The sequence below is a fragment of the Aquarana catesbeiana genome, linkage group LG02, assembly GCF_042186555.1.
Source record: "Aquarana catesbeiana isolate 2022-GZ linkage group LG02, ASM4218655v1, whole genome shotgun sequence".
Classification (NCBI taxonomy): Eukaryota; Metazoa; Chordata; class Amphibia; order Anura; family Ranidae; genus Aquarana; species Aquarana catesbeiana.
In genome coordinates, this window is record NC_133325.1 from 502,285,267 (window position 1) to 502,297,392 (window position 12,126).

Genomic DNA, 12,126 nt, shown 5'->3' on the forward strand with positions numbered 1-12,126 from the left:
ACCGAGAGTTATTGCTACATTTACATAATTACATAGTAGGCGAGGTTGGAAAAAAACAAAAAAACACACGACACCAGTTCATCAAGTCCAACCTATGTGTGATTATATGTCAGTATTACATCGTATATCCCTGTATGTTGTGGTCGTTCAGGTTCTTATCTAATAGTTTTTTTAAACTATTGATGCCCCCCACTGAGACCACCGCCTGTGGAAGGGAATTCCACATCCTTGCCGCTCTTACAGTAAAGAACCCTCTACGTAGTTTAACGTTAAACCTCTTTTCTTCTAATTTTAATGAGTTGCCATGGGTCTTGTTAAAACGCCCTTCCGCAAAAAAGTTTTATCCCTATTGTGGGGTCACCAGTATGGCATTTATAATTGAAATCATATCCCCTCTCAAGCCTCTCTTCTTCAGAGAGAATAAGTTCAGTGCTCGCAACCTTTCCTCATAACTAATATATACCTTATTATATAACATATACCTTAAAAAATACCTTACTTTGTACAGTAAACATTTGTGGGGAACTGTGTCAAATGCTTTTGCAAAATCCAGATACACCACGTCTGCGGGCCTTCCTTTATCTAGTTGGAAGCTCACCTCCTCATAGAAGGTTAATAGATTGGTTTAGTAAGAACAATTCTTCATGAATCCATGCTGATTACTGCTAATGATACCGTGCTCATTACTAAAATCTTGTACATAGTCCCTTATCATCCCCTCCAAGAGCTTGTCAGTATAACAAGCATGCTATTCTGCTTATACAGACAGATTTTACTATTGTGGGTTTAGTAACACTTTAACTGAACAAGCTGAAGTTAGAAGCCGATTTGCTACCACGCACAGCTGCACTAGATTTTGCACTCTCCAGTTTTAATAAATTAACCCCATTTTTTCCCTTTATTTTTTATATATGGTTTTTGAATATCAAAATAGCTCAAAACAATGTGGTGCAGTAAAACATGTGCTTTACCTTTTTAACTGCTTTGGTCAAACTTTCGACATTCACTTGAACTAAAGTAGTTCAAACAGATTTTAAAGTTTAACCAAAGCATTTAAAACCTGAAACAAATGCATTCCTTGGCGTGGTGTTGCTTTGGTAACTATAAGAGGAATACCCAGCATACTACAGATATCTAAAATAAAAGGTAGCAGTAATGTGATTGATGTGTCCCATAAAAGAAAACAGTCCCCATGCTGCTGCAGTCAACAAATATGCAGTATGAAGTATGTTGGAGTTTGTTTTTAACATGGCAGGCTTCAGGGAAAGATGATTAAATAATAGATTCAACGCAGACCTCAAAGCTCTGACAAAAGGTAGCCTAAAGGGGAAAAAAAAAAAAAAAAAAAAATCTATCCACACATAGTACAGTTGGTTAAATTATTAACACACAGGTATGCTGAGTATGGCCAAATTGAATGATTCTTCAATACAGTACACACAATAGCAGCAGCTGTATGTTAGGGTAACACCCTATAGGCTGTTAAAGTGCTTGCTCCACCTCTGAAGTCACAATAGGGAAGCATAAGGAAATCACTAGTCCTCAATTTCAGTCCCCAAGGCCACCAACAGTTTGTGCATTACAATTTATCATAAACTCAGAGGTGACATAGCCAGTGTTGTACGAGTGTAAATCTTGTAACTGCAAAATAAGACGTGCAAGCAGCAAGACAGACATGACGCAGAGACATGCCATAAGATTGCATACTGGCAATTTGCAAAGCATTAGTGGGCTTATAGGTTATCATTGATAAAACAGACATGCATAGGAGTATACAAACGAATAAAAAAAAATAGGGTCAATTCAGGGGTTTTCAGATTAAATTAGTATATATATATGTGTGTGCTTACCTACTCGTTGATTTCCCATATTCAGGGTTTTGAGGTCTGTATTTCATATCAGTCAAATTCTGTACCATGTTTTCAGAAGACATCCTCCTTCCCTGTGACATGTATCTTGAAGGATTGCCAGAGCGTCGTGATTCTGGATTCATGCTGGAGCTAGACTGGGTATACATATGACTATAAGACCCTGGCAAAGCTGATGACCTTAGAGAGTGTGTATTTTTTCCATAGCTCCCTGAGCTTTCTGGAGCCGGCATATAGAGTCGTTTCTTAATTAGGGAACCTTTTTGTGGATCTCTGCTGATTCCTGTACTGTAATTATCACTTGTGGGTTTGTTAAAGTCACTATTATATGAGATTCTCTGAGACCCCAAAGGCCGATTACTTTCATTATTCCAGTCGTAATGGGATCCTATATCAGATTTTGATTTGTTGCTATCATATAATCCATCCTTCTGATGCATGTCAATGTGTGTGGATGGTGGAGTGTTCATGAATTCTGCTGGAGGTGGTATTATTCCATAATCCCTGTCCTCATAGGTATTTGAAGCTGGGACAGGTGAAGGGACAGAGGATATATTGACTGTGTATGCATCCATAAAATTTGACCTGTTGGGCGAGTTGTGGTTTTCAATGACAGAAGACTTGACATTCCAGAAGTCTTCATTTCTGTCCATAGGAACCTGTCTAACAGTTTTTTCCTCACCATGCATCCAGCTTGTCTTTTCATCATCTGCCTTTTGTGGATTCAATCCCAAAATATTTACACTAGATGATGGAAAATCTGTATCTGTCCATCTTGAAAAAGATGCATTACCTAAATTGCTACTTGATTTTGAACTAAAACTGGTTACTTCCTCTTCACTAAACTGTCCCCCATTTTCTTTCTTGGGAACAACAACAAACGTGTTTGCTTTGACATCATTATACCGAGAGGTTAAAGGACTTGCAACAATCCCACTTGAAACAGAAATTTTAGGCATATTACTGCTTTCTGGAGGCATAGAACGGTTACCCCTTTGGGCCCGCTTCTTTGCAGCCAGGAGCAAAGCCATTGGAGAATTGGCATCAACCTGCTCACCAGTGACAGGATGTTTATCTATGCCACCATCTTGTTGTATGAAAGATTCTGAATTCAATGAAGTTGATGGATGATTATTTATGCCTTCCTCTTGCTTTATGGGATATTCTGATTTCAATGAAGTTTCAGGATATGGAACTTCCTCATCTTTTTTTAAGCTCCCTACTGCCGTTGTTTCTGAAACTGCAAGTGATAATTTGTCCAAGGTCAAGCTTCCAGCTGAAACATTCCTCTCATGATGAGGCTTATAGGCTGGAATATCATTCATTTTTTTACTTACTACATCTGTGGCTTTTTGTGAGGAAGCTGGTTTTGAAGAGACTTCAAATATGGGCTGTGAAATATTATTTTGCACAGCTGGATATGTTGGTTTGTTCACTGTTTGAGTGGGCGTGACGGGCAAATAGTCTGGTTCGGGAATCTGAAAATTTGTGTTGTTGCTTTTAGGTATCCAGTCTGAAGAAGTGTCTCCATCAACATCTTCCTTATCAGATAAAGATGGTATATGAGGTACTTTCATCATTAAAGAATTTACAAGTGTATTTTCTCCACCTTTTTTCTGAGTGGTATTTCCATTAGGACTCTTTTTATTTGCTTCCAGACTTTTAAGATCTCTTAATTTTTCATCTTTCTTTGGAGAGAAGAGAGCTTCTAACTCACCCTTAATTTTACCAACTCTGGCCTTTTGTTCATTATCGCTAGTTATATTAACAGAAGATATCTGAGCAGGTCTAATATCTATGGGCTTTTTAGGGATTTGTTTCAGTGTTTGTTGTTTTTCTTGAAGTGCCTTAAGTAAAGGCAACTGTGGCTCTGGGGTAGATGTACCAGTTTGACTTGGCAAAGGTGGAGGTGCTGGTGGAGGAATACTTAGTTGTGATGTAGAAGCTGAAATTGTCTTTGGTTTTGGAGGATGCAATGGTGATGCCTGAGGTACTGGTGGCATAGAGGCCACAAGAGGTGGCGCAGGTGGCGGAGCAACAAAATTAGGTATATGAGAGGTCTTTTGTGGTGTAACTGTCACATGTGGTGGTGGAGGTGGTGGCGGAGGTGGTGGCATGGCTGGTGGTTTGGGTGGCGTCATAGGTGGAGGTGGTGGAGGGGGCATAAAGGGTGGTGTGGGAGGAGCTTCCTGATTAATTATTTCAGCATCTATATCTATTTTGTTTTTCATTTCTCCTAAATCTTTTGTTAAGGAATTCTGTTTAAGCTGTACGTTAGTATTTGATAATGACATGTCTGTTACAATAGGTTTTACAGAGAGAACCTTTACTGCATCTTTACGTTCCTTTGCTAAAAATCCATCTTTATTAAATGCCATTTTATTAAATTCAATACTGCTCAGGGGACGTTTTGATCCATCCTTCATTTTTTCAGAAACCCCTGACAAGTCACTGTCATTTGTATAAATTTTGTTATACGGCTTCTGGACATCAATAAATCCAGGCTCTGATTTCCATCTGTCATCACCAACAGTCTTACGTTCATTTTCTAGTTCAATAGGTGACTTTGTATTCATGGTGGACTTTAGGGACAAAGACCCAGAAGCTGCAGAATCTGTTATGCTGTCATTTCTTTGAATTGTAGCATCCATTTGAGACAGATCCTGTAGATCATCCATGATAAGCATTGACTTTCTTTTATTTAATGCATCATTCAAAGATTTCTGCCCTTGATTTGAGGGCAAGAAAAGTTTGGCTTGTACACCAGGATTGAAACTAGAAGGTACAGGTGATTGTGGAGGTTCTGTGGAGTAGCTTATATTCTGATTTTCATGTAACTGTATTGATGAAGTCCTCATTGGGGCAGGAGGAGGGACTTTGAAGGTCTTTGGCAAAGATGAATGGGGATCCATATATTTAGTTGTCTGTCCTTGACTGTGCTGAAAACCAGCACTGTTTAAAGAAAACCTGTTGGGCAAGGTCATAGGCATATCCTTTGAGCCTTCTGATTTCCATTTGGAAACATTATCAGTTTGACGTTGTTCAGAAACTTTTGGTGCTGTGGAAGTGTCTGTTAAAGGCTCAAAATTAGGTATGGTTGTTGCAGAAGTATGTGGCATAGGTGGTATGAAGTCTGGTAAACTTGGGGATATTGGAATGAATGAAGGAGGACTTTCTTGTGGTGGAGCAGCAGGAATCATTGTAGGTGGTGGGGGAGGGGGCATAGAAGGTGGTGGAGGAGGTGGCATAGAAGGTGGTGCAGGAATTTCCTCATCATAATAATTTGTTAACCGCAGATCCCCAACAGAACTATACATTCTGTAGTTGCCATTCAGCTTTGGTCCATTACCTACAAGTAGAAAGTTATTACATTCAATTTGTTATGGTTTCATGGTTTTCAAATCAATGTTTTATGAAAAAGATTTAAAGTAAAAAATTGAGGAAACATCTAAAATTTCAGTGTGTCACCGGAACAGAGCAAACATCTATCAATGGGCACACTGGTTCTGGTGCCAGCGGTCTAAAAGGGATTTCCTTTATTTTAGAGCGACTTCCTTTCACTTTCTGTAACATACACAGCTGAAATTGTACATACTAAATGCAAAAACATTTAATTTTATTCTATCCAAGGTGCAGTTGTATGGCACCTACTATAAACCCCAATTCTCATTAAAAAAAAGAAACTGCTTTGTAAATCATTGAAGGATTTTCCCTTGATCTCTCAAATATAATTTCTTAGGGCCCATCCACATGATCCTAATGTGTGTGGTGTTAAAGCAGCCCATCATTTTAAGCTGTCAACACACCACACTTGAAAAAAATGCACTATTTATTTCTGACACAGCCTTGTCTTTGCATTGCCTGTTACTGCAATACATAGGTATGGACAGTCCCTTATAGAAAACAAAAAATACAGATGATTACTACATCGTATTCAACTTGAGTATAATGTTTTGCTTTCTAAGCCGAATGCAGGACTAGAAGAGCCAAATATGTGATAACCAGAAGTAGAAGGGGTCAGACGGTACATGGTCTTCTTGTCCCAGACAGGTTTATACCCATCCCATGCTTCCAGCAATAACTGGGTGAACAAATTTTGTTTTCAGATGCATAATAGATGTAGTGTGCTAGTTCAATTGGAGGTAAAAGAGGGAAGGTAGGAAAACAGTAGCCACAATATTAATTTCTGATTTTTTATCCTAAAGAAATGGCAAACAACCAAATTAGGGACTCTGATTCAGCCCCCAACTTCTTTTTAGAGACAAACATAAGCATTCTAATACAAACATTATTTCAAGGGAGACAAGAAAAAATAAATAAAATGTTAAATCTTCATGACAAATTACATGCAGTGGTCTTGAACTTTTTGCGATGCACTATGATTCTGTATTATGCATCTTTAAAACATTGATGCCTGTGATTCGTGAGCAGTATGCACTAGCATTTGAACATACGAATTTCATTTTTGACTTCAAGCTCACAAAAAGCTGTGAGTGAATGGATTGCGTTTTTAGACTATAATGAAGAGACTCCAAGACAGTTTTTTTTTTTTAAAATAGGTAGATCAGAAAGACGTTTTAAATTCATGACATGCCAGAGTCATCCCCATCCTATCCTTTAAAGTGGTTGTAAACCCTTACAATCCACTTTTTAATACAGGTAAGCCTATAATAAGGCTTACCTATAGTTACCCCGGATGTCTCTTGAACCTGCACAGTTTAGGTGATATCCCATGTATTTGCATGAGCCAACCTCATTGGCACATGCGCACTGAAGCAATGGCACGTACGTGCCGTTACTTCAGCGAGTGTGCCATTATCCGCAGCTCCCGCGTGCATGTGCGGGAGTGACGTCATCATGGCTCTGGCCAATCACAGCGCCGGAGCCAGCGATACCAGGAAGTAACTCCGGGAGTGATGTCACCGGCCAGTGCTGTGGACGGGCAACACAGCGGGGGCTTCAATCTCAAGTGAATATTACATAATGAGCTAGTATGATATGCTATGCTATATTAAAAATGAGAAAATCTAAAATTGAGTTGTCCTCTGTACAGGAAAAGATTGTAAATATTTAGAAACAGTTGTTCCAGCTTAGTGGGGATTTTCCTCACTGGACAAAGTTCCTTTAACCTACTTGTCCACAAGAGAGCAAGACCCCATACACACTATTAGATTTTCTGCAGATTTTTGTCTTCAGATTTACCCAAACCATATAATCTGAGGTCAAACCTTAATGCCCCGTACACATGGTCGGATTTTCCGACGGAAAATGTGTGTTAGGACCTTGATGTCGGAAATTCCGACCGTGTGTGGGCTCCATCACACATTTTCCATCGGATTTTCCGACACACAAAGTTTGAGAGCAGGCTATAAAATTTCCCGACAACAAAATCCGTTGTCGGAAATTCTGATCGTGTGTACACATATCCGACACACAAAGTGCCACGCATGCTCAGAATAAATAAAGAGATGAAAGCTATTGGCTACTGCCCCGTTTATAGTCCCGACGTATGTGTTTTACGTCACCGCGTTCAGAATGATCGGATTTTCCGACAACTTTGTGTGACCGTGTGTATGCAAGACAAGTTTGAGCCAACATCTGTCGGAAAAAATCCTAGGATTTTGTTGTCGGAATGTCCGATCAATGTCCGACCGTGTGTACGGGGCCTTAGAGTTTAAATTTGTGTGCAATCAGGCACTACATGGTTTTGGTAAATCTGAAGACAAAAATCTGCAGAAAATGTAATAGTGTGTATCGGGTCTAAGTGAGGGGAACTCTTTCAAATGGTTAAACTGACAAAAAAATTAGCAGGAGTTAAAAAATTTCCTACGCAACCAAATATAATACTATAGCTATACCCTACAGGTCTAAAAGTATGTATTACAGATTGAATGTTAAACCTTTTATACTCTGAAAGAGTATACATAACATAATTTTACAGATTTTGTATGCATATGGGATTTCTAGGAGGTTTTTTTTTTGTTGTTATTGGTTTCCCTAGATTGTCTTTTTTCAACCTGACCAGCTATGTAACTATCTTCACAAAAGCAAAATGATGGAATTATATAGCCAATTAGACATCAATTGTTTACTTAATACATTTTTTTTTTCCATTTTAAAACTGCATTCTCACACCTTGTCATCCTAGGCAACTCAAATTATTTACATGCTTTGTTAAAAATGAACAGAAAGAGCACAACTTGAGTTTACCTATAGAAAGATTGTCAGAATACCCTGCTGGGACAGAAGGCGTAGGCACAGCAAGTCCTTGAGTATCTGTGTTCTGTAATCAAGAATGAAAAAGTAATAAGCAAGGTGAACATAGGTGGGGTACATTGGTTGTTATAAACTTCCACAAATAAATCATATTCCCACCACATTTATTTTTCTGAGAGTTTTCACCCATCTTACAAGTACTGGATTTACCCCAGTAGTTGTCCAAGCAGAATCCTTATAAGGCTGATGGAAAACAACAAATTGAAACAATAAATACGCCAAATCTGGTGTCCTAATTCCATTGTGTTGACTTATTTATAGACTTGACTGCTCCTTTTCACACAATAGAAGCACAAAAACTACTCAGTAATTGACACTGAGTAATGTTATGTTTGCCTAACCGAAAGCTACTTACGGAACCTGTATTGCGCTTTCCAACCGTCTAAAAGCCAGTAAGATAAGGCAGTATCATCATAAAACACACAAAGTCAAAGTAAGTAAAAATTAACTTAACACCATTGTGTTTCCCCCCCCCCCAAAAAAAGTCACCGATAACCAAGCATTCTTGAAAATAAGTACAATAATAATAAAAGAAGCACATTTCCACAATAGCTATTGATAAGAACGAGGAAAAGTACATGTTTTGCATTAAAAAAATGATTCTTTTAGATCAGTGTTACTAAAATTGCCCAACAGTTGTGTGCCTACATGATTCAGTAACCTAACCGTGGGATACATATTAATGCAGACTGATGATTCAGCCAGTATCCTTCCAACATGTTGGAAGAATGCGAGTACTGCAGGACTCTAAGATTTGTCCTTTTCATGGACTCTGTTGGGGAGCTTTTGCCACCATTTGAATAAACTTAAGACTACCTCCTCATATTGTGATATTATAGCTACACTGTTAGGGGTTTAATCTTGCTAGACTGGCTAGTTGCCTTTAGGCTACTTTTGGATATCTTCACTTGAGAGATAGTGGCTCTATCTTAGATTTTTCAGATGCACCTCCTTGAGAAACATATTCATGTTGCAAGTTCCAGTCAACCATATTCTGAGATCTTCATAAAGATCAAGAGAGGTTTCCAATGTATCGATTCCTTCAATGTCCTTCTAAAGAAGGATTCTTGAAACATGTCAAGCTTGCATGTGAACTGTATAAACAGGGCCAAGGATAAATCCAAGGGAAAAAAAAACAAGCTTACTTACTGACCAGCTCACAGACAATAAATTAAATATGTTTAACAATATGCAATAAAAGCAGGGGTTTAGTTTCCACGCATTTACAAATGCATACGTAAGGCACAGAGCCTCGCCACGGCACCCTGGTATCTGTGGTACCCAACACTAACTTATACGTGTCCCCACAGTGGAGGCACATGCATTCTGATGGATAGGTGATGCCAGGTGGACTGAAGGGGAGCCTACCCCTTCTTAAAAAGGTACAGGAGCACACTGAGCACCCAGCGTGTAGCTCCATGGCTGCGAAGGTGTCAGTGCATTGCCTGACCAATATACACGAAGAATGATACAAAAAAAAGACGCCACTGCCCCCATCTATAGCTGGCCATCACAGTATGTGCCTCCACTTTGGGGACACTTATAAGTTAGTGTTAGGTACCACAGATACCAGGGTGCTGTGGCGAGGCTCTGTGGCTTTCGCATGCATTTGCAAATGCGTGCAGACTAAACCCCCTGCTTTTAACGCATACTGGTAGGTAAGTAAGCTTGTTTTTTTCCCTTGGATTTATCCTTGGCCCTGTTTATATCTTATGTAGCCTTCCAATGCTTCTTACTGTGATGGCCAACTATAGATGGGGGCAGTGGCATCTTTGTTGCATGTGAACTGTGCATGGAATCAGTACATGTTGTGAACCTCTAAGTGGAGAGTATTTTTAGTACATTTTGTAATGCTTTAAATTAAATTGTGTTTTTTCACTCAGAGTTTTTTATATATGTCCACATAAAGTTCTACGACTACAAATATTTCCATAGTATATATGATATTTAGGGATGTGGACATATAGCACACACTGTTTGGGATCTCAACCACTTAGAGATATATTCCTCTATAAATAAAATGCAGAAGTAGACTCTATGGTTAAAATGCAGTAGTATTAGGTTCTGCAGCCTCTGCTGAGAATGCTTATGGAGCAGCAGACTTTAGTAGGATTGGAAGCCCAAGAGCGTGTTGATTCCACTCCAGGGCTTAGTGTTACACCATGATTGAAACCCCAATGAGACATGATTTTGACATGATCATTCACCCCATATAAGTTTATTTACCCAGTAGCACAATATTTTGAACCATGTTAGGACTAGAAAAACCAGAAAAGCACTGTACAATGAAACTAACAGAGGGGTGTTACTTTGTGCCCCAAAAGGTAATGTGCTTCAGTTCTGGAAATCCAGCCCCAGGTATAAAATGATATAAATAATATCCTGTGCAGTTTCAGGTAACAGGTTAAATTGAAAAAAAATTGTATTACACAAGCATCCTCAAATGTTTACATTGGGCACATTGAGAAAATATTAGCTTAGCTGTGTATTCTGATCTTAATCAAAATAAGGTGTTCAGTTACACAGATAGCACACAAACTCTCTACACCTGTAATTCAACATGCCATAGTGATTTGTTGGAATGCTGTCTTTCAGGCAATTGTCCCCAAGACAGTAAGTGAAATCTCCCCGGTGGGGTTGTCACATGCCGGAAAAAAAAAAAAAAAAAATTATAATTATATATATATATAATTTTTTTTTTGAGACAGAAAGATCTAATTGCCTTATTACTAGAAAGAAAAAATTCCTTTACTTTCTGTAAATAAAAAAAAATTAAATGCTAGAATAGTACGGGCACCCCCCCGAAATCACCCTGGGATGTCTGCTTTTAAAAAAAGGGTCATATAAACTGTTGCCATAATTTTTTGGAAGTGAAGAAAAATTGTGAATGAAGAAAACTACTGGTGCTGAGGGGGTTAAACACAGAGCCTGATAATTGTACACTAGATAGAGTAATGCACAGGCCATACACAGAGGAAGGAGGGAGGAAGTGAGAGGAATAATGTACTGGTCACATACAGTGGGACGATGGAGATGAAGGGGTTAATGTTCAGATGGGCAGGATAAGGCAGGTGAGGGGTTAATTTACAAGTCCAATTGAGACAGCATTCGATCTAGTATGTGTAGGAAGGAGGGGAGCTGCTGATCTACTCATGCTGTGTCCATTCATAATTACACAAGCTCACTCTTTTAACTGTTGAAAGGGGAAGGGTCAGTAAATAGTACCCTGTGATGACTAATCTAATGATGGCTGAGTACACAACTATCACCCATTGGATCAGCCATCTGACGGCTGTTTATCCAGTGGCATTCGTAAATAGCACTGTGTATATAAAGTGTGACTGATCCACCATTGAAAAATGTACTGCAGTGCATAAGAGGTTAATCTACCTGCATGAGGTTTGTTTTTTTTATATTCTTAGAACTACATTTTCCCCAGTTATAACTATTTTTTTTACATCTCACATTTTCTTCAAATTCCTCAGTTGCCTTTCCTATTTATCAAGGTGATTATATGGATTGGTTATTACATTTTCTTTACACTTTGCTTTCAGTTTTGATTTTACATTCCTAGCCTTTACATTTCATTTTAATTTTGAGGTACCATCATTTTTCTTCGTGGCCTATTTCGAAACTATGTTTATTTCTTGCAACATTTCTTTTTAAAATGGTTGTTAACCCCATTCATGAAATCTGGCCTGTGCACATATATCTGTAGTATTTACTTATCTCTCACCAAAGCTCTGAGTGCTATGCTAAGTTCCTCTGTTATCAGCATGATCATTTCGGACAAGTTCTCAGACATGAGATAAAAGCTGTTGGAAATTTGTGTCATGGAGGGAACTTAGAGATGGATAAGCAGAGAGCTTGTCTATTCAGACTGCAGCTCTGCAAGTTACTTTGTTCCTCTGCCTATGTGGAGTGAGGGTGTGTTTCTTTCCTCCAATCAGCTCTCGCAAGTGTAAGTGCAGACTCTCTACCC

The 12,126-nt window shown here is 38.8% G+C and overlaps 1 protein-coding gene across 1 annotated transcript in view; it reads right to left on the reverse strand.

Moving 5' to 3' along the window:
• LG02H6orf132 (linkage group 02 C6orf132 homolog) overlaps window positions 1-12,126 on the reverse strand; it is a 64,323-nt gene that overhangs the window by 5,833 nt on the left and 46,364 nt on the right. Inside the window, exons 3-4 of the mRNA XM_073615749.1 lie at window positions 8,079-8,151; window positions 1,851-5,217 (exon numbers count right to left, since the gene is read on the reverse strand). Coding sequence (XP_073471850.1) covers window positions 1,851-5,217; window positions 8,079-8,151 — 3,440 coding nt within the window. The remainder of the gene's footprint in view (window positions 1-1,850; window positions 5,218-8,078; window positions 8,152-12,126) is intronic.